This window comes from Pelodiscus sinensis, chromosome 2 (assembly GCF_052426305.1).
Source record: "Pelodiscus sinensis isolate ZL-2025 chromosome 2, ASM5242630v1, whole genome shotgun sequence".
Taxonomy (NCBI): domain Eukaryota; kingdom Metazoa; phylum Chordata; order Testudines; family Trionychidae; genus Pelodiscus; species Pelodiscus sinensis.
Window position 1 is genome coordinate 5,403,310 of NC_143053.1, and position 21,934 is coordinate 5,425,243.

General features: G+C 54.7%; 1 protein-coding gene across 1 annotated transcript; it reads right to left on the minus strand.

Annotated features, from left to right (window-relative positions):
- Window positions 1-10,440: 10,440 nt before the first annotated feature.
- On the minus strand, window positions 10,441-19,997 carry THEM6 (thioesterase superfamily member 6). Its single transcript, XM_075920011.2, has 2 exons — window positions 19,274-19,997; window positions 10,441-12,886 (listed from the first exon to the last, which is right to left on the minus strand). The coding sequence occupies exons 1-2, from the start codon at window positions 19,778-19,780 to the stop codon at window positions 12,773-12,775; spliced, it is 621 nt and encodes a 206-aa protein (XP_075776126.1). The 5' UTR covers window positions 19,781-19,997; the 3' UTR covers window positions 10,441-12,772.
- Between the last annotated feature and the right edge of the window lie 1,937 nt (window positions 19,998-21,934).

Sequence of the window (21,934 nt, forward strand, 5' to 3'; positions counted from 1 at the left end):
CTGCTGGGGGGAAGCAGCTAGTGTGGGGTTGCCTCACCCCGTTTGTAAGTAGGGATCCGATGTAAGTCGGATCCATGTCACCCAGGGATTGCCTGTACTTCATTCCATATTGAGGGGAAAAAAATAAAGCTGACTGACAACGGACTGTGTGAACTCATGGGACAGTGATAAGACCCTCAAGGGAGACTCGTGGGCTGGTCAGTCCACTCTCCTTCACCTCCTGAGATGTTCCCCTTGGTTAAAGGATGCACTGACACGGCTCAGCTGCTTGGTGAAATTCGTCCTTCTGCAGAGAGCCCGCCCAAGGGCTAGGCGCTTCTGGAGTCTATCGGGGACTTGAGTGATAGCGATGCAGCTGTGTTAGTCTGGTCTAGCTGAAACAAAAGACAGGACTGTGTAGCACTTTAAAGACTAACAAGATGGTTGATTAGGTGATGAGCTTTCGTGGACCAGACTCACTTCCTCCGATCAATATGTGGCAGAAAATCGGCACGACCATATATACCAAAGTGATACAATCAAAAAAACGAACACATGTGAAATTGACAATCAAATAGAGCGGTGATTAGACATGGTTCTGGCCCTCGGCATGGGATGCATTTCACTGGGAAGATGGCGTCGATGTACAGCGCCTAGCGCGCTGGGTTTCAGTTCTGTGACTAGGGCTCCTGGAGCTAGGGTAACACTAAATTATTACGAAAAATACCATGATCCAGGGGAAGGAGGCTGCACTCACAGAGAAGAGTCCATCAATGAAACAGGGAAGAGAGATCCGGCCAGGAAATCAGACACCCCCCACGGAGGGCACGCACTGCTCTGTCATCGTGGGTCTCCTTAGTGAGCCTCAGGGTCGGGGAGGGACAAGGCGCTTCCAATGCACAGGCACGTGGCTCCCGTGTGTCTAACTTGCCCCCGACGTGGCTGTCATTCCACCTTTCCAAAGCAGGAAAACTGCCGTGGAGGGCTCACGCTGCTTTGCAAGACGAACAGGGGAGAGCCGGCCTGTTAGTGAGCTGAGAGGTACAAGTCTGGGACTTTTCAGCTGGGAAAAGAGATACCTGGGGGGGATATGCCACAGGTCTATAAAGCCTGGACTGGTGAATAGGAAAATGTGATTTACTCTTTCCCATTACTCAAGAGCCAGGGCTCATCTGGGGAATGAACAGGCCGCAGGTTAAAACAACCCAGGCCCACTAATGGGGAGCAAAGGGGGAAATGCCTGTGGGCCAAGCCATTTACAAGGGCCTGGGATCCCGGCCAGTGCAGCAGCAGCTCGTCCGAAAAGCATCTTTTACATAAGAACATAAGAACGGCCGTACTGGGTCAGACCAAAGGGCCATCTAGCCCAGTAGCCTGTCTGCCGACAGTGGCCAGCACCAGGTGCCCCAGAGAGGGTGGACCGAAGACAATGATCAAGCGATTTGTCTCCTGCCATCTCTCTCCAGCCTCTGACAAACAGAGGCCAAGGACACCATTTTATCCCCTGGCCAATAGCCTTTATGGACCTAACCTCCATGAAATTATCTAGCTTCTCTTTAAACTCTATTATAGTCCTAGCCTTCACAGCCTCCTCTGGCAAGGAGTTCCACAGGTTGACTACACGCTGTGTGAAGAAGAACTTTCTTGTATTAGTTTAAAACCTGCTCCCCGTTAATTTCATTTGGTGTCCTCTAGTACTTCTATTATGGGAACTAATCAATAACTTTTCTTTATCGGCCCTTTCCACACCACTCATGATTTTATAGACCTCTATCCTATCCCCCCTCAGTCTCCTCTTTTCTAAACTGAAAAGTCCCAGTCGCTTTAACCTCTCCTCATATGGGACCCGTTCCAAACCCCTCATCATTTTAGTTGCCCTTTTCTGAACCCTTTCCAAGGCCAAAATATCTTTTTTGATTCAGTCTCAGAAGACTCAGCAACAGAGACTCATGTTAATCTGGCAACCCATCTGAGACTTTGCAGAGTAGTCCTGTAGCACCTTAGGCTATGTCTAGATTTCTGTTTCCCAATTTTATTTGGTCACGGAACCCTTTTAAACTCAAAAGAATTTTGCTGAACACTAAAAACAGTCTTATATATGGAGCTGAAAAACTAGACCACAAATGAGTCAGGATAATAATAAACAAATGCTAAACAAGGTCATGAGAGCAACACGAATGAACATTGTTTTCAATAAAACGCATAAATGCTTAAATATTAATTATTATTATTTTTAAATCATAAAATCTTCTTGTAATGGAATTTTCTTGTGGACCCCTTATTTTCACTTTGTGGAACCCCAGGGTATCCCGAAATAGCAACGCCGTGTCCAAAGAACATATCTGCTATTTCATAAAAAATTTCGAAATACTGGACGCGCTCTTTTGCCATCCCTGTAAACCTCGTTCTATGAGGAATAAGGGATGGTTCGAAAGAGCACTTTATTTCAAAATTTGGTGGCGTGTGGATGCGCCAAATTTTGAAATAGCCTCTTTTGAAATTAAATCGAAAAAAGATACGGAATTAGTGTACTGCAAATTACGTATCTTTTTTTGATTTAACAGTGCAGTCTAGACGTAGCCTTAGAGACTAACAAATATAGATAGATAGTATCGTGAGCTTTTGTGGCATAATCCACTTCCTCAGGTGAGTGGAGAAAAAAGAGAAAAAAAAATTTGAATCAGAAAAAGAAGGGAGAGGGGGAAAAAACCCCATTGTCAATAGTAGTGCTGGAGCTTAAGGAGGCGAACTGAGTGGATTGTAAGGGTACAGCTACACAGCAGCGTTATAATAACAAAGAGCGGGTCTACACAGCAAGCCGTTATTTCGAAATAATGTTGAGCTGGAGGACTTCTTTCGCCAACTCCTGTAACCGTCAACTCACGAGGAGTAAGGGGAGTTGGAGAAAGAGCGTTCTTCCTTCGACTTCCTGCTGTGTAGACAGCTCCACAAGCCGAGTTAAGCTATTTCGACTTTAGCTAGGCAATTGATGTAGCTGACAATGTGTAGCTGAATTTGACTTTTGCCCTGCAGTGTAGATGGACCTTACGTGTTCCATACTTTTGATGCTATTTGGGTGTTGACTATAATGGCCCATCCAGCTCATTCTTTGTTCAGCTCCTGATAGGGTCAAATTTGCATGCAAAGACCAGTTCCGCAGTTTCTCTGTGTAGTTGGTTCCTGAAATTCCTTTGTAGAAGAATGGCTATCTTTAAATCCATTAACGAACGCCTACACACGTACGGCTCAATTCATCTCCATTAGCTCCAGCACTGATATTGGCTGGGGTTTCCCTCCACTTCTTTTTCTGCTTTAAATTGGGAGGCTTTTCACTTTTTTATCCACCCATCCGAAGAAGTGGGCTTTGCCCACAAAAGCTCTTAATTCAAAGACACTTGATATGCCCCATGCAAGTTCTGGGGCTGGATTACTGGGCCCTAGAATCTGCCTGGGGCATATCAAAAGCCTCTTTGACTCAAGAGATCTGCTTCAGCTTTCCCCAGAGCAGACCGGTTGGTCCGGGAAAGGGAGGGGAGCCACGGTGCGGCTGCCTGGGAGCTCATCTGAGTGGGTGGGGGGGAGGAGAGGTGTTTGGGGCTTCTCTGAGTGGGGTGGGGGGTTTGTGGCCCTGGCCGAGGGAGGGGGTCAGGATCCCATTGGTTTCTGCCCTGGAACCCAGAATTGCTGTCGATGGGCCTGACACAAACCTCGCACAATGGTCCATCCACGTGTGTGGTTGTTGCCAGGGAATGTTGTGAAAGCCAAGACTCTAACAGGGAGGGTTCAAACACGAATTCGAGATGCCCATGGAGGACAGGTCCAGCAATGACTAGCAGCCAAGATAGTCAGGGATGAAGCTTTCTGCTCTGGGTGTCCCCAGCCTCTGCTTGCCAGAAGGTCTGAGTGAGTGACGGGAGATGGATCCGTCTATGGATGTCCAGCTCCGTCCATTCCCTCTCGGGCACTAGCTTTGGCAAGAGAGGACACTTATCAAGTTTGCGGATGATCCCAAGCGGGGAGGGGCTGCACGTGCTTTGGAGGACAGAGTCAAAATTCAAAACGATCTGGACAAACTGGAGAAACGGTCTGAGGTAAACAGGATGACGTTTAATAAGGACAAATGCAAAGTGCTCCACAGAAGAAGGAACAATCCATTTCACACACACAGAATGGGAAGCGACTATCTAGGAAGGAGTCCTGATGAAAGGGATCTAGGGGTCAGAGTGGACCACAAGCCAAATATGAGTCAACAGTGTGACACTGTTGCAAAAAAAAGCAAACATGATTCTGGGCTGCATTCGCAGGAGTGTGGTGAGCAAGACAGGAGAGTCATTCTCCCGCTCTACTCTGCGCTGGTTAGGCCTCAGTTGGAGTATTGTGTCCAGTTCTGGGCACCGCATTACAAGAAAGATGTGGAGAAATTGGAGAGGGTCCAGAGAAGAGCAACAAGAATGATGAAAGGTCTAGAGAACATGAGGTATGAGGGAAGGCTGAAAGAATTGGGCTTGTTTAGTTTGGAAAAGAGAAGGCTGAAGGAGGACATGAGAGCGGTTTTTCAAGTACCTAAAAGCGTAGCAGAAGGAGGAGGGAGAAAATTGTTCTCCTTGGCCTCTGAGGATAGGACAAGAAGCAATGGGCTTAAATTGCAGCAAGGGAGGTTTAGGTTGGACATTAGGAAAAACTTCCTGTCAGGGTGGTGAAACACTGGAATAAATTATCTGGGGAGGTTGTGGAATCTCCATCACTGGAGATATTTAAGAGCCGGTTGGACAGACACCTGTCAGGGATGATAGACGGTGCTTGGTCCTGCTGTGAGGACAGGTCCCTTCCAGTTCTAGTGTTCTATGACAGGTCACTGCCAGACATCCCAGTGGGGGCTGCTGTGCGTGGGCGCGTCCTTATTGTGCTCCACACTGTGCGTACCTGCCGGCCTGCCCCTCCTACTGCAAACCCAGCCCTTCCAATGACAGCCGTGACCCGGTTACTGCCTCGGGCGCTTTCTTACCCCCCTCTCCCCAAGCTGGAATCCAGGAGCAATCACAGTTGCTGGGCCAGGGACAGATTACAGCCCGGGGGGATGGAGCAGGGGGCGACAAAGAACGGATCAGCTGGAAGATCACTGCCAGGGGGTCATTACGACTTTGCGGCTGCACAACCGGAGACTCAGAAGGAATCTGGGAGGTACAGCCTGGTTCCAGGGCCGAAAACGCCAGCCAGAGCGAATGCACCTTGGGGAGAGTGCAGCGTGTTCCGCACCAGACACAGCAGCTCACACGTGTGCTTATTGACACGGAGTCAAAGCAAAGGCATCCGGCCTTCTCCCGCCCACTGACACCACCCCATTCGTGAACCCTCAGCTCCACTTTCCACACCACCCTAATACTTAGCTCTTTCCAGCCGCAAGTCTCAAGGCCCACCCTAAGGCTGAGTAATACTGAAATAGTTGGGGAAACTGAGGCACAGGCACTAGCCCAAGTTCACACAGCTGGGGAGTACGGAGGCCAATCTAGAACCCTGGTCTCCCCAGCTTTTCAGCCAGTGTCTTCTTTCTGAGATACCCCACCACAGCGTATTCCATAGGCCCGCTCCAAGAACCAGATGCAGGCGTGTGCATGTGTGGCCAGGGTCCACGTTCCTGGCTGATGCGTGAGCCGCCAGACAGCTTACGTTGGCATTTCTCCCTGCTGGGTGCATCAGTGCTGTCTCTTATCACACCTTCGTCCAATCCACGCTCGTGTCACCTGAACCTCGCTTCTCCCCCCCCCCCCCCCATGCTGGTTTTCAAAGCCCTGCAGCGTGTGTTGTCTGCGCTGGACGACTGACGCCCTGTGAATTTGTCTTTGCCCTGCGGTGGTTGTTACACAAGACCGACACGCCCGGGAACATTGTAAATTGACCGTGTCATAGCACCGAAACACAAATACCTCAGGAGCCGGATTATCTTTTTAGAAGGTCAACGTGTGGTGTTCACTGAAGAACTTGAGCACCGTCATCAGCCTGGCTAGGGTGAGCTCCTGAGGGGAGCTGGGTGCTGGGATTTCTAAGACAACCCCCCCAGCTCCCTAAGCCTTAGATGTAGGACATGAAGTTATGCTGATGCCATCAAAAAAATCCAAAGGAAATCTCTCAGAATCAAAGGCGCTTGAGGTAGGTATGGATGGTACAGGTGGCATCTCTACGGACTGGAACTCTCTTGGTCTGGACCACAAATGTTCCAGGACCAGAGAGTCCCAGTGAGCTGGGGGTGGGGGGGGAGCTGGAAGACCGGCCGGATGGGGGAGGGGGTGACACATCCCAGCTTGGCTGTAGGGGAGAGATGGGAAGTCTGGTGCATGGCTCAGCCAGGCTGCAGGGGAACGGGGGTGAGAGCTGGTGTACGACTCAGCTGGGCTGCGGGGGGGATGAGGAAGCCCTGTGGCGGGGCATGGGGTGGGGCCAGCAGCATGGGGGCCAAAAATGACCTCCCTTGGTCTGGCAAAATCCCCCTTCGGGGACCGGCCGGGTCCTAAGGGTGCCAGACCAGGGAGGTCCGACCTGTATACTCTCGTTTCTTATGTCACAACCGTCACTATAGTATCTGAGCCTACAACAGGATGTCTCCTTCCTGGGGAACAGCGACTCTGAAACTTACCTGGGGGATCATGAGTCCGGAGTGCAATGTGGTGGCCAAAAGGGCTCGTGATCCGTGGGGGTACCAACAGGAACATCTCCAGAAGGTGTTAGGAAAACTCGCTTTCAGAGCAATCTAGTGAGCTTAACAAAGAGCAGGGCACAAATTTGAACAGAGAGGGTGGAGAACGGTCGGCCGGGAAGTCTATCGCTGGGGATTTTTAAAGACTGGATATTTGGACCCAAAGAAGGGTTGCTTTAGCTCACACCGGGATTAATTCAGAGAAGTCCTACGGTCCAGGTTGTGGCTCTCAAACGTACTCGAGCGCGTGCCTGTTTCTCTGTATTTGTAGCTTCCTCCCAGGGCCGGATTAAGACCTTTAGAGGCCCTAAGCACTGAACAGATTATGGTAACTCCCATACGTAATTCAAAATAACAACAATACTATACCGTAAAATCTCATTTTTTTTTGGTGCCTCTGCTTTCCTGGTGCCCTAAGTATGTGCTTAGGCTGTCTATTGGGTAATCCAAACCTCCCGCTGCCACACATCCCAATGGGGGAGGGCAAGCTGGGATCTATGCATGGCCCACGAGACATGTTTGCCAATGCCTGTGCGCAGGCTGGCCACGTTCCGCTGGTTCCCCTCCGTGTTGCACTTTTCCGACTGGTGTTACAGTGACACACACGTGAAACGCAGTCAGGACTCACTTCACTTCCCGTGCGTGAGCCGCACGCTCCCTCGGCAGCCAAGCACCGCGCTGCTACGGCTCCATCGGCCCACCCACAAGCCCGCGGCTGCCACTTTTGCTCTGCCTTCGGAGCTGGGCGGCGGCTTCTCATTCCTCCCCCTCCGGTGCCCCCCCCCCCGATATATTTTGTGCCCCTCTCAGCCGGAGAACCTCTGGGTGAGATGATCACAGGGGTGCCTTCTGGTCTTCTCACCTCTCATTTCTGGTGTCTCCCGTCTGCTTTTCATCCCCCGTTTGACAGACAGAGATTTGATTTGTCTAGCTCGGGATGGGCAGTCATTTTCCGTGGCGGGGCACTTCAAGACTTTGGTGAGTGGTCAGGGGCTGCACTTGTCTATGGGTAGGGTTACCAGGTAGCTTCAGAAAAAATACCGGACACACTTGTGGGGGGAGGGGGGAAGGACCAGCCGGGAGGGGAGCGGGGCTGGAAGCAGGGCTGGCGGGGGAGGGAGGTTGGGGGCAGTAGGGCTGGCCAGGGGAGATCAGGGGGGCAGTCGTGGGGAGCAGGGCTGGCCAGGGGAGACCAGGAGGAGGAGAACCGGCCGGCAGGAAGCAGGGCTAGCTGGGAGGGGTTGGGGGAAGCAGGGCTGGTCGGGAGGGGTCGGGAGAAGCGGGGGGGGGGGGGAAGAGAATCAGCCGGCGGGGGCGGGACTGACCCAGGCACATGCAGATCCCAGGGCGCTGCCCGTCCTGCGCACGGTCCCGGCGAAGCGCGAGCGAGTCTGGTTACGGCTCCACAAGGCGCTAGAGCAGCGCTCAGGAGCACAGACAGGGCTTCTCCTCCTCCCCAAGGCGTCACTCCTACGTCAGACGCAACCAGAGGCTCCCGGCGCCGCCCAGCCACCCCTCCGCCCCGCCAGGCTTCCATCAGGCGCCCTGCTGGGAAACCAGGAAATACCGGACACTGCACATGTCTGGTATTTTCTGAATTTTTTTACCGGACAAAGGGCGCAAAAACCGGATTGTCCGGTTGAATCCCGGACACCTGGTGTCACGTTGCTGAATTGGAGGGAAGCAGCCAGATCGCTGCTGCACCCCTAGGTGGGGGTGTTGGCCCCAGAAATTGGTGTGGGGGGAGCCATGTGGGGTATTGAATGGGAGATTATTGTTTGTTGATCTTATGTACACTATTTATGTGAGTGTATAATGTCTGTGTGTGTAGGTAGGAATCTGTAATCTGTGTGGAAGCTGAATATTTCTGTGAATGTGGTTAAGCATTGCTATGGACAGGCTGAGTAGCAAAGCCCTGTGGAACAATGGTTCTCAATGGGCTATGGACACACCCAAAGAATGGGATTTGTCACCTGAGGGCAGCCAGCAGGGAACACAGAGATTGGCCTCTGACCAGGTGACTTGCTGCAGACTAGAAGAGGCCAGGAAGGAGGTATAAAGAGGCCATGTGGTCAATGCCATTTGGTTCTCAGCTCAGCACTTCATCCCAGAGGCAGCATTGCAGGGATTGAAGAGCCCAAAAGACCTGTGAACCCATCCTGATTGCAGGATGTGCAATAAGAACTTTTAAACCAGCAGCTGCAACATCTCTGCTAGAGCCTGCATCGAGGACTGGGAGATTCGGTGCATGTAACGTACTGTACTTTAATAACCTTACTCTCATGCTTTTCTTTCTTGTAATAATAAACCTTTAGATATAGATTCTAAAGGATTGGCCCAGCCTGATTTGTGGGTAAGGTCCAGAGGGTAAATTGACCAGGGATCTGTGGCTGGTTTCTTGGGACCGGACAGAACTTGTTCGGGGTAGGTGGGATTGGGTGCTAGGACCCCCCACCTGTGTATGAGGCCCGGGGCCATCTGGGGCACGGATATTGCTGGGGTGTCGGAGGGGTTTTGCTCGGGAGGCTTCAGGCAGGCAGCTGAAGCGCTCTGTGAGACTGGTTTGTGGCCTGTGTGGAGAGGTCGCCAGTCAGGGGGACTGTAAAGAGCCCCGGATTTGAGCAACTCGCCCTGAGCGGACGCCCTAAGCTGTGCCCAGACACGGCCTGGTCTGTCACACCTGGCAACCCTACCTATGGTGTTAATGGGGGACTGAGGGGTCTGGGAGGGAGCTTGGATAGGAGACGGGGGTGCAGGAGGAGAACTGAGGAGTTGGGAGCAGAGGCTGCTGGCTCACACTGCCCCTTTCCTCCCTGCCACGTAGTAACCTCACGGCCCTCTGAGGAGCCCTGTTTCCTAGTCTGACAACCCCTGCTCCAAACTCGAGAGAAGCTGCCCCTTTGGCTCCCCCGAGAGGACCTCACAGGGCTGAAGACCCTCAATTATGCTCTTAGTTTTATCCCCACCAACAATGTTCATTCCTCCCCCACCCCCTCGTTCTACATGGCCGGGGAAATTTTGCCCCGTGGCATTTCTCGGGTTACCACGTGCCTGCAGGGGTAGAGTCACGTTTTATCGGCAGATCCAAATTTCACCCTCTGCTGGAGTGAATGGGGCTTCTGCCCAGCGTGGTCTGGACGTAAAACGGATCCCCAAGTATCAGTGCTGAGACGGGATTCCCATACAAAGGCCAGGGAAGTCCCGAGCAGCAGGCCTGCCACGGTTCTGTTGCAAATCGATTTGTCAACTTCCCGATGCCAGAAAACCAAACTCCCTTGCCGCTGCCCCACAGGCCTCTTCCTTCCTCCCGTCTCTTGCTCTCCCGCATCCTCTCTCCCGTTGCTCATTTTCCGGCCCAAAGGGGCATGAGTATCATTTGGACCGATGTGTCCTGCTAAGGGCGGGTTTGGTTTCTTACAGGACACGAGAGCTGGCAGCAAAATAGAAAAAAAAGGGGAGGGGGAGAAGGGAGGCCACTAAAGATTTGAAATGTCACAAAGGATTCCATGGTTCTTTTCCCCCCGCTTTCCGCATGGTTCGTCACAGGCTCTGTGGGTTTTGTTCAAAAGTTACAGGCGACCCCTGCACTTACGACCTCATTGGTTCCTGGAGAACCGTCGTAAGTCGAACCGTCGTAAGTCGAACCGTCGTAAGTCGAACCCTTTATTCCCATAGGTGCAATGTTATAAATGGGGGTTCCGCTCCCAGAACCCCATTTCATGACAAAAAAAGCCAAAATGGAAGTGGAGGAAAAGGAAACAAGCCAATGATATGTGCTCTAACAAACATTTATTAACTTAAAACAAACATTCAATGTGAAAATAAAGCACAGAAAATATTGTCATCTTCTTAACTTGGGGAGGGGCTGCTGCATGTCGCTGGGGGCCCGGGGTCAGCTGGGGATTCCCCGGGCTCCCCGCGGCCTTTCCCTGGAACCCGGTTTGCAACTACCTTGAACCGTACTTAGCCATCCAATCTTTCTCCTACATTGGTAGGTGCAAACGTGATTTTCAGTCTTCTAGTGTGTTTTTAGATAGACTTTTACATTTTTTATTTTTGTCTCTTTGGTCAGGGGGTGCAGGAGGCCTGCCGAGGGGGTGAGAGCTGCGGGGGAGGGGAGGTGCCGAGATGCAGGCTGGTGAGGAGGGGTGGGAGCCGGAGGGGAGCTGGGGGGCCATGAACTGTGGGGGTGCCAGGAACCGCCAGGGAGGTGGCTGGGCTGCGAGCTGGCGAGAGGGGGTGGCCTGGCAACCTGCCGGGTGTGGGGGGGGAGGGGCAGGTGGGGGGAGCCATGAGCCGTGGGGGTGCTGGGGGGGGGGGGGTGCTGGGATGCAGGCTTGCAAGGGGGGCAGCTTGGCAACCTGCCTGGCGGGGTGGGGGTGGGAGGAGCTGGCGGGACTGGGCTGCTGGGGGGGGGGGCACTAACCACGGAGGGAGGTCGGGCTTCTGGGAGGGCCGGGAGCCAGTCGGCGACCTGCGGGGGGTGGGCCGGGAGCTGCGGGGGGAGGGCCGGGATGCGGCCTGGTGGGGGGGGGGGGTGGCCTGCCAAGAGGGCCTCGAGCTGCGCAGCATGGAGGCAGGCAGGCCCACGAGTAGGAGATGGTGGGGGCAGCCTGCCGGAGGTGCGGGGGGCCCGGAGGTGCCGGCTCACAGGCAGGCGGGGCTGCCTGTAGGAGCTGGGGGGCCTGCTGGGAGGGCGGGGGGTAGGGGGAGAGAGAGCAGGCTCCAGAGCTTGCAGGGTCACCTGTCTCGACGAAGAACCAGGCAGCAGAGTACATCTGCCGGAGCTGGCGGGACTGCTGGCGTGTGAGCAGGTGGGGGATTTTTTTTTTTAAAGGCCGTAAATACGGGGGGGTCATAAGTAGGGTAGTCGTAGGTCGGGGGTCACCTGTACTGTAATTTTCTGTAGTTCGCAGATCAGCCACACTTCGAAGCATAAGCCAGTCAAGTGCTCGTTAGAGGAAAAAGTTAATACAGGATGTAGAAATCTTCCATTTACAATCGGAGTACAATCCATACAATACAATCAACCAGTTAACAATCCGAAAGGAAGTTAGTGTGTAGTTACACCGTCAAAGGGGACCTGAATTCCCTGCGTCGGGCTTTAAAACAGGTTGCAACGCCTGGCTCGTGTCTAGGCTACGACCAGTTGTTTTTGCCTGCACCTCCAACCGCGGGTACCAAGAAAGGGCATGGTGGGCCCAGCCTGGCTGGAGCAGCCCCCGCCGGTCCCCATTTAAATGGTTTACCAGGTAAACGTCACATTTCACCGGTTAACTGATTACACGGGACTGTGCATCCCTAGTAGGGAGGTGGCATCTCCGTTTCACAGCTGAGTAATCTAGGGCACAGAGAACGCTTGCCCGAATTCAGCGGCAGTGCCGAAGGCTCCTCGTCCGACCCGATCTATTTCTCCCAAACACACTTGTTCTAGCCCTGGCGATCACATTCCCTCGGTCTGCAGAGGGAGACGACACATGCATGTGCCGAATTCTGATTTACTAGCCTCACGTCAGCCTCCCCCCCACGGCACGGCTATAGTTCCCTGCAGGCACCTAGGAGAACGGGGCTGGGTCCCTATCCTGGGGGGTTTTAATACTGCTACTGGGTATGGGCACCTGCAGGCATAAGCCAGCACGGTGGGGGTGCCCATCTCTTCTGCAACAGACCAGCAGGATTTTTGCTCCCCGGGTGTTTTATTGAGCAGTCCTGAGCTGTCTGCCGGCAGCGTTAGTGCCTGAGTGTGTCCCAGCTGGGCGATCGCAAAGGGTTATGGATACAGAAGAGGCATCAGCACATCAGCCGGTGCGGGTGGATGTTTCAGTTTCTTTCCCCAAGACCCAAAGGGGCCACCCCCCACTGTGCTGGGGATCTAGGCCTGACCCACCCGGCCACCCCGGAGCTCCGTGACTCACTGGCCAGAAAGGGCTTTCACTGACTCGGCGGAGCTCCTGGGGGTCCCACCGCTTGGCTGGTTGCTCTGGCGAGTGGATGGAGCTTTGGGGCTGTCTCGTAGCCGCAGCGGCTGCAGCAGGAGCCACAGCTGCGAGTTCGAGACTCGGTCCGGTCCGGAGACAGAGGGGCCAGGAAAACGGCGTCGGGTTACTCATATTTGCGGGGCGATGCCAGGCCGCTTTCCGCTCTCAGCTTCTGGCTGCTGGCTTCGTTGTAGCTCACCCACAGCTGCACCTCCTCTGGGAGTTCAGGGGAGTCCATCTGGAGGAAACAGAAGCAGGAGAGACTGGTCCAGAGTCCGGGTTTTACAGATTCCCTGCCAGCGTCCAAGCAACTTAACCCAGCTGGTCTCAAAACCGGTCTCAGCTCCACTCCACGGACCAGGCCCCTTCCTAGCCAGTGCTTGGTCTCCTCCAAAATTTTGGATACCATAGAATGGCAGGACTGGAAGGGACCTACGGGCTATGTCTACACTTGCGGCTTCTTGCGTGAGAAATATGCAAATGAGGCTAACCATGGAATATCGCCGAGCCTCATTTGCATACCTAACGAGCCGCCATTTTTGCAGAAGAAGCTCTTGCGCCAGAAGGAGCTGTCTACACTGCACCGTCTTGCGCAAGAAAACCCCTCCTGCGCCGTGCCGTTCTTCCTGAAAATAATCAGCGTCGCGGCATTGCGCAGGAGGGTTTTCTTGCACAAAAAGGGGCCGTGTAGACAGCTCCTTCTAGCGCAAGACACTCTTCTGCAAAATGGTGGCTCATTAGGTATGCAAATGAGGCTCGGCGATATTCCACACGTAGCCTCGTTTGCATATTTCTCGTGCAAAAAGCCACCCTAGAGGCCATCTAGGCCTGTGCACTGCACTTAGAGTGGGACTAAGTACCTGGGGCTATGTGTATCAAGACCATTCTCATTAAACTACTGAACACGCTGCAAGACTGAAATCAGGTCTTTAAAAGGGAACCGTCTCGGGCTACCAATCTTGCCCATTTTCTGCCGGCTGCTCGTGTGTCTTAACTTTCCAGATCCCAAGTTAGGTCTGCTCAAAAAAGAGCTAGATAGATTCATGGAGGTTCGGTCCATCAACGGCTACGAGCCAGGATGGGTAGGAATAGTGTCCCTAGCCTCTGTTTGTCTGGAAATAGGTGACAGGAGAGAGATCACGTGAGGATTCCCTGTTGTGTTCCCTCCTCTGGGGCACCTGGTGCTGGCCACTTTCGGCAGAGAGGACCCTGGCCTAGATGGACCTTCGGTCTGACCCAGCGCTTTGTTAAAGAGGGGAAGAATCATAGAATCATAGAATAATAGGACTGGAAGGGACCTCGAGAGGTCATCGAGTCCAGCCCCCCGCCCTCAAGGCAGGATCAAGCTCCGTCTACACCATCCCTGACAGATGTCTATCTAACCTGTTCTTAAATATCTCCAGAGAGGGAGATTCCACCACCTCCCTTGGCAATTTATTCCAATATTTGACCACCCTGACAGTTAGGAATTTTTTCCTAATGTCCAATCTAAACCTCCCCTGCTGCACTTTAAGCCCATTACTCCTTGTCCTGTCCTCAGAAACCAAGAGGAACAAATTTTCTCCTTCCTCCTTGTGACACCCTTTTAGATATTTGAAAACCGCTATCATGTCCCCCCTTAATCTTCTTTTTTCCAAACTAAACAAGCCCAGTTCATGAAGCCTGGCTTCATAGGTCATGTTCTCTAGACCTTTAATCATTCTTGTCGCTCTTCTCTGTACCCTTTCCAATTTCTCCACATCTTTCTTGAAATGTGGCGCCCAGAACTGGACACAGTACTCCAGCTGAGGCCTAACTAGTGCAGAGTAGAGCGGCAGAATGACTTCACGAGTTTTGCTTACAACACACCTGTTGATACAACCTAGAATCATATTTGCTTTTTTTGCAACAGCATCACACTGTTGACTCATAGTATAATTTAATTTTCAAAGCAAACAGCCAGACCACGAGACGCGCGGCAGAGTGATCGGCTCTGCATTTGAAAGCCTGAGGAGCAGCTGGGTCCAGTTTTCTAAGGGACCTTTGTGGGGTATAACTGGGGCGGGATTAGCCCCCCACAGCTTGTTTGGGCTCGGCCTGCGTTTGTAGAAGCCTCACGTTAGAAGCAGGGGCTCTGGTGGGTTGGCTGGTTTTCAGAGGGTCTTTCTCCTGAGAGAAGTGTATCTAGAGCATGATTTCCAGAGAGGTTTCCTCCTGGGAGAAGGACTTGCTTAGGGCATGTTTATCCTGTGTTGAAACGTTTCATCTTGGTAAATAATTTGAGACCCCCGTCCTCATGTGGAGCAAACATCTCGTCACAGACTAGTCCTGCCCCGAGGCCTGCCTGACTCCCCTCAGGCCCACACAAACCCACGGGCGCATTCTCTCTCTCTACACCGAGATCTTACCCAGCCGGGCTCAAGGACTTAGCCCCAGAGAAAGTGCAAAATAAAAACAGCCCCTGACCTGAAGAGCTTATTGGCCGGGGGTCTGATTCTCACCACTGTTTATATGGGGTCTTCACACCACTCTGGTAACGTAAAGGAAACCACAGACTGGCAGGAACGGAAGGGACCTCGTGAAGTCATCTGGGCCCACGCCCTGCACTCATGGTGGGACTAAAAATCAGGGGCTGAATGTATCAAGACCATTCTCACTAAAGTACTGAGCACGCCGTAAGACTGAAATCAGGTCTTTAAAAGGGAACCGTCTCGGGCTACAAATCTTGCCCATTTTTTTCCCGGCTGCTCGTGTGTCTTAACTTTCCAGATCCCCAGCGAGGTCTGCTCAAAAAAGAGCTAGATTGATTTATGGAGGTTTGGTCCATCAACGGCTGTTAGCCAGAATGGGTAGGAATAGTGTCCCTAGTCTCTGTTTGTCAGAAACCAGGAATGGCTGACAGGGGATGAACTGTTCATCCCCTCTGGGGTACCAGGTATTAGCCATGTCGAGGCCAGGATACAGGGCTGGCTGGACCTTTGCTCTGACCAGTGTGGCCGTGCTTACGGACACAACATCCTTACTGGGTGATGCTTCCGGGTACCGGTAAACCAGTACCTGGGAGCAGCCCCACTGCGGGTTAACTCTGGGGCTGCCAGCTCCTGTTTCTGGCCCTCCCATGCGCGGGGGCAGGCCGAGAGGGCTAGCAGAGGCAGCCCCCCTTGCAGGTGGGGGGGCTGGAGTGGTCCCCTTTTGGGATCCCAGGCTTAATCAAATAACCAAATAGAAGGCTTAAGCACATAACTGGTCCTGCCATGGGGGCAGGGGACTGGACTTGACCTCTCGAGGTCCCTTCCCGTCCTAGTATTCTATGATTAATCAATTACATCTTCATTTCACATCCCTAATCAGAGGAATTCTCCAGGAGGGAAAGCCCACCCTTTTCTCCCCCCCCCCATCCCTGTCTCATGGGTCTGGATTTGCAATGTGTCCTCCTCACTCCCCCCCGGACTATGGGGGCCAAGCCTGTGTTTGGTAAGTTTCTCCTTCAGCGTGGCGTGCTGCCCCAGAGCAGGGTGTGGGCTCAGCCTGGTAGCTCTTCACCAGAGGGAAACTGGGGGGGGGCAAATCTCCCCTCCCCTGCAAGGCAACTGGGGCAGACCATCAGGCCGCTCCCTTCCCAGACAGAGACCACATCTCCCACGGCCTTTATAAACCTCCTCAGGTTTCAGGCCCCACCCACTCAGCCTGGGGAACTCATTGCCACAAGATACCATTCGCCAGATTCCACAGAGAGTTAACCAATGAGAAGACGCAGCTTTGCGACAGTAAATAGAGATCTCTTTGAAACCCTAGCAGTTCTCAGATATAAGCCAAGTGCTAAATACTGGTGATTAGGAGAGGGCTCTCCTAGGGATAGGTTAACCCATAACTCCCTGCTGCAGGGTTTCTTGCACCTTTCTCTGAAGATCTGGCTCTGGGCGTTATCAGAGACCAGACCAGGGGTTGGCAAGTGGAGTGTCAAGATTTAACTTATTCACTTCTATTCACAGATCCGCGTGCCCCCAGACCGAGACCCTGTGGGGGCAAAGCCCCCAAGGGCCCCAAGCCTCCACCTGCATCTTGTGTGTACAGGGTCCTCAGCCCCATCGCTGCCTCCGCCCACCATCGCCAGGCGCAGCTACCCTGCTGCTGGGGAAGGGGGAGGGTGCCGGCTGCTCGCGCACCACGAGAGCCTGTCCCGCCTGGCCAGGCCCCACAAAACCCAATCTGCAGCCTGTCAGGTGGGACTTTTCCAGGGAGGGGGGCGGTGCGGTGCTCCTCCACGCGTGGCCCATGCTGGGGGGCGGGAGGGAGTGTGAGTTTGCTTTCTTCACCCCTCCCCCCCCGTGTTGGCCCCCTGGAGCTGGTGCTGCAGCCTCGCAGCTGTGCACTGGCCACGAGGCTCTAGCACTGTTTCTTAAACCGTGTTCCGTGGCACACCAGGCAGTCGGAGGTGTGCCACGGAGAACAACAGAGCTCATAAATAGCCACCCTTAAAGGGGCAGGCAACTTTTTTTTTTTCGCGCTCAACAAAAAATCTTTGGTGTTCCTCATAAAAAAAAAAACCTATTGCTTGGTGTTCCAATCACCAATGATCCTCGCTCAGAACAAAAATCACACACGGGCTACAAATCCTGGGCATTATTTCTACAGGTGAGGATTGTTTTTAGCTGAACGGGCCACGCGTGGCTTGCAGACTCGTCGCAGCTGGGGCTGCCTCGGTGTTGTTTGTGCAGCACCGAGCGCAAGGGGTCTTCATCCACAACTAGGCCCTTTAAAACCTTGTGCTGAGGCAGCGGGAGGGCTGGCTGTCCCGGGGTGTGGGAGAGGACAGGGGATGTGCAATCGGAGCGCCAAACAGGAGGGCTACAGTAGAAAGCCAGCCTGAAGCCGGGAAGGGCTAGGGTCAGGAGCAGCACTATACCAGGGAGGAATCACCCGAGACCCAACTGGAGCTGGGCCCGGGGTTGCAGCTGCCCACAGCTGCCTGGGGCTGTGAGCAAGGGGGCTTAGGATCTTGCCCTGGGCATAAGGAGGGAGGCTGTGGCTAGCAAAACGTGGCTTTGCAGAGGGCAACAGAAGAGGCCACCAGAGGCGTTTGTTGGCAGGGGAGGGGAGAGTTCATTGGCATCAAAGATAACCAAGAGCATTCAAGGCACATTGCTAGCCTGGAGCCCTGCCCAGGACTCCTGAACTCTGAGCACAGCTGCATGGTTTGTTGTCTGCGCCAGCCGTATCCTGGTTTCTCTCCCGCCACCCGCCTGAGACTAAATATTTCCCTTTCCGGCAGTCCTGGTGCTATGCTGGCAAGGGTGATCCTAAGGGTGCGGAATGGGTGCTTAGTTTCCTGGCTGCATGCCGGTGCTGGCCAGAGCTGCCCTCTCGGTCGCGAGGCACTAAAAAGGGACCACGACCGTTACTGGGGGATTGTGCGGCGGAGGGTATCTGTTTCACCAGGGGGCTCCCTGCGCCACAGAGGGATCACAGAATCCCAGGGTTGGAAGAGACCTCAGGAGTCATCGAGTCCAACCCCTGGCCCGAAGCAGGACCAACCCCAACTCGATCTTCCCAGCCAGCACTTGGTCAAGCCGGGACTTAACCACCTCTAGGGATGGAGATTCCACCCCCTCCCTAGGGAACCCAGCCCAGCGCTTCCCCACCCTCCTAGGGAAATAGTTCTTCCTAATACCCAACCTAGACCTCCCCCACTGCCACTTGAGACCATTGCTCCTTGTTCTGCCATCTGCTGCCCCTGAGAACAGCCTCTCTCCATCCTCTTTGGATGGCGGCTACCAAACGCCGGCTGTGAATACTGTGTACAGATGTGGTCCCCTCACCTCAAAAAAAGATAGTTTGGCCTTGGAAAGGGTTCAGAAAAGGGCAACTAAAATGATGAGGGGTTTGGAACGGGTCCCATATGAGGAGAGGCTAAAGCGACTGGGACTTTTCAGTTTAGAAAAGAGGAGACTGAGGGGGGATATGATAGAGGCCTATAAAATCATGAGTGGTGTGGAGAGGGCCGATAAAGAAAAGTTATTGATTAGTTCCCATAATAGAAGAACTAGAGGACACCAAATGAAATTGACGGGGAGCAGGTTTAAAACTAATAAAAGAAAGTTCTTCTTCACACAGCGTGTAGTCAACCTGTGGAACTCCTTGCCAGAGGAGGCGGTGAAGGCTAGGACTATAATAGAGTTTAAAGAGCAGCTAGATAATTTCATGGAGGTTAGGTCCATAAAAGGCTATTAGCCAGGGGATAAAATGGTGTCCCTGGCCTCTGTTTGTCAGAGGCTGGAGAGAGATGGCAGGAGACAAATCGCTTGATCATTGTCTTCGGTCCACCCTCTCTGGGGCACCTGGTGCTGGCCACTGTGGGCAGACAGGATACTGGGCTAGATGGACCTTTGGCCTGACCCAGTCCGGCCGTTCTTATGTTCTTTGCAGGGCCGGCCTTAGGGGAAATGGTGCCCTGGGAGAAACTGTGGTTTGGTGCCCCTGAGGGTACCTATGTCCCCTGGCACCCCTGAGCTCCCCAGCCCCCACCTTGTGCTCTCCTCACCACTGGCCCCTGAGTTGCGCCCCTTCGCCCCTAACCTCGGCACGGCGCCGCTTTCATCCAGCCCCCAGCCCCGTGCTCCCAGTCCCCCCGCGTGCCCGGCCTCACCTGCCCCTGGCCCAGGTGCTGCATGACCTGCGCGGGGCTGCAGCCCTCCAGGTGCATGCGGAAGAGCAGCAGGGCGCAGACGAAGCCGTCGCGGGCGCAGACGAAGCGCTGCTCCAGGTAGAAGGCGCGGGCGTCCCAGCCCAGCAGGCGGGTGCGCACGGCGAAGCGCTGCCCCAGGTGCAGGGAGCGGCGGTAGCGGACGCACGAGGCGGCCAGCAGGGCGCGGCCCCCCAGGGCGCGCAGGGCGGTGGAGATGCCGATGCGCGTCAGGTGGGCGCAGCGGGCCAGGTCGGCCTCGCGCAGGTAGCGCGCGTTGTTCATGTGCAGCAGCCAGTCCAGGTCGGAGGGCAGCACCCGGCCCGCCCAGCTGTGCACCCCCAGCGGGTCCCGCAGCCGGGGCTGCAGCCAGTGGGCGCGCAGCAGCGCCAGGGGCAGGCGCAGCAGGTACCAGGCGTCCAGCAGGCAGAAGAGCGCGGCCGCGGCCCCGGCGCCCAGCAGCAGCAGCATGGCCGGGAAGGGGAGGGAGCCGGCTCGGAGCCGCGGCTGCTTCCTACGGCCGGCCCCCTGCACCGCCCCTTGGCCCGGGAGCCGCGGGCGCGGCGCCCTCTGCCGCCCCGCCGCGCCCACCGACGTGCGCTGGAGCAGGGGGCTTTCCCCGCTTCCCGAGCGGCTCCCACTCCCCTCCTGATAATAGCACCCCTGCTGGCGATGCTGCTTATTGCAGCGCTGGGCTCCGATGCCCACCCCCTGCTACCCCCCCCCCCACTTATTGCAACTCTGCCCCCTCGTCCTCTCCCAGCCGGAGGGGCGAGGAGTCCTGCAGAAGCGCTTCCCCCCAGGCCTGCCTGCGCTCCCGCCTGATCTGCGGACACGAGTCAGCAGGGCGCCCCTGTAGCCGAGACGGCGAAGGGCACACGGGGCTGCGTTAGGAGGAGCGTTGCCAGCAGCTCTAGGGCCCCTGCTATAGAAAGGGGGAGGACGCATTGGAGAGGGTCCAGCGGAGGGCGACCAAAACGAAGAGGGGGCTGGAGCACATGACCCAGGAGGAAAGCCTGCGGGATTTGGAGGCATTTAGTCTGCAGAAGAGAGGGGGGGGGGGGAGGGTTGTAGCAGCCATCAGCTTCCTGAAGGCGGGTTCCAAAGAGGCTGGAGAGAGGCTGTTCCCAGTAGTGTTGTTGCATAAATTGTGTCAGGTAGCAGAAGGAGGAGCAAGGGGGGAGGTTGCAGTGGGATAGGTCTAGGTTGGATATTAGGAAAAACCAGTGCTTTTTTTGGGACGGTACGCACCAGTACGGCGTACCGGCAACTTTTTTTGGGAGCCGCTTGACCCCGGCACAGCCTCCAGCCAGCCCTCGGAGCACTCGTGCCGCACCAGTATTTTCTATTTAAGAACGTTTTTCTGCTTTTCCTGGGCCCGGCTCAGCGCCTGACGGAAACCCGCTTGGGACATGCAGCAATTGAAGCGTCCCACCTCCTGAATCTCCCCTCCCTCCTCCCCGGTCTTTCTGGTTACTCCTTGGCGCTTTTTTTTTTTTGCTTGACAAATTTTTATCCAATTTTTGTCTGGGATTTTTTTCGAAACCATCTGGCAACCCTAGTAATAGCCCTTTTTTTTTTTTTTTTTTACAAAGTGGGGAAGCGCTGGGCTGGGTTCCCTAGGGAGGGGGTGGAATCTCCATCCCTAGAGGTGTTTAAGTCCTGGCTTGACAAAGCCCTGGCTGGGATGATTGAGTTGGGATTGGTCCTGCTTTAGGCAGGGGGCTGGACTTGATGCCTCCTGAGGTCTCTTCTAGCCAGGGTCGGCCCGAGGTATTCTGGTGCCCGGAGCACGGGCGTGTGGCACTGCCCCCGGGTGCATAGCGCATGCACGGCCCGGCTACAGCCGCTGGTGCGCAGCCTGGGGCCCATCCTTAGGGCGCAACGGCCCGGCCCGGCCGTTGCTGCTGGCGTGCAGGCCGGGCCGTGTAGGGTCGGGCGTTGCTGGCCGGCTCCACGGGGATGCGGGCAGGCCGGTGCTGCGGGAGCCGGGCGCGTGGCGCCTGATGGCAGCTGTAAGGGACGCCGTGCACCCCTTACAGCTGCCTCCGTCCGGCCCTGCTTCCAGCTCTAGGATTCTGTGATCTCAGACTGGGCTGTTCTCCAGAGGCGGCTTGCGTGCTAAAGCCAACCCCTCTGGGTAGAGATAAGCACCGTGCTCGCCCAAGGGCCTCAGCCCGGCTCCCTGAGATTGGCTGGTGAGAGTCTGAAGCGGGAAGGGCGTCTGAGCTGCTGTATTAATTCTGAAGGGATGTTCGGGCCAAAGGTCTGAGCCCAGCCTCTGTGCAACCAGCCTCTGCCAGTCTCTGTACAGCAGCCTCTGTGCAACCAGCCTCTGCCAGTCTCTGTACAGCAGCCTCTGTACAACCAGCCTCTGCCAGCCACTGTACAGCAGCCTTTGTACAACCAGCCTCTGCCAGCCACTGTACAGCAGCCTTTGTACAACCAGCCTCTGCCAGTCACTGTACAGCAGCCTCTGCCAGCTTAAGACCCTGGCAAACCCACCCTGGAATTGTGGTTGAACTTTTTATTAGAGATCTAAAAAAGAAGGAAAAACAGTTCAAGCATTTGGCGGGTAAGGTATTAACTCAGGTTTTAGTTTAACTTCCCTCCCTTGTTCTTTTT

Excerpts from the sequence above, each read along its gene's own strand:
- THEM6 (XM_075920011.2), bottom strand. The coding sequence starts at position 19,780 with ATGCTGCTGCTGCTGGGCGCCGGGGCCGCGGCCGCGCTCTTCTGCCTG. Across the intron at positions 12,887-19,273 it reads AGCACCTGGGCCAGGGGCAG|ATGGACTCCCCTGAACTCCC; the intron begins GTGAGGCCGGGC and ends TGTTTCCTCCAG.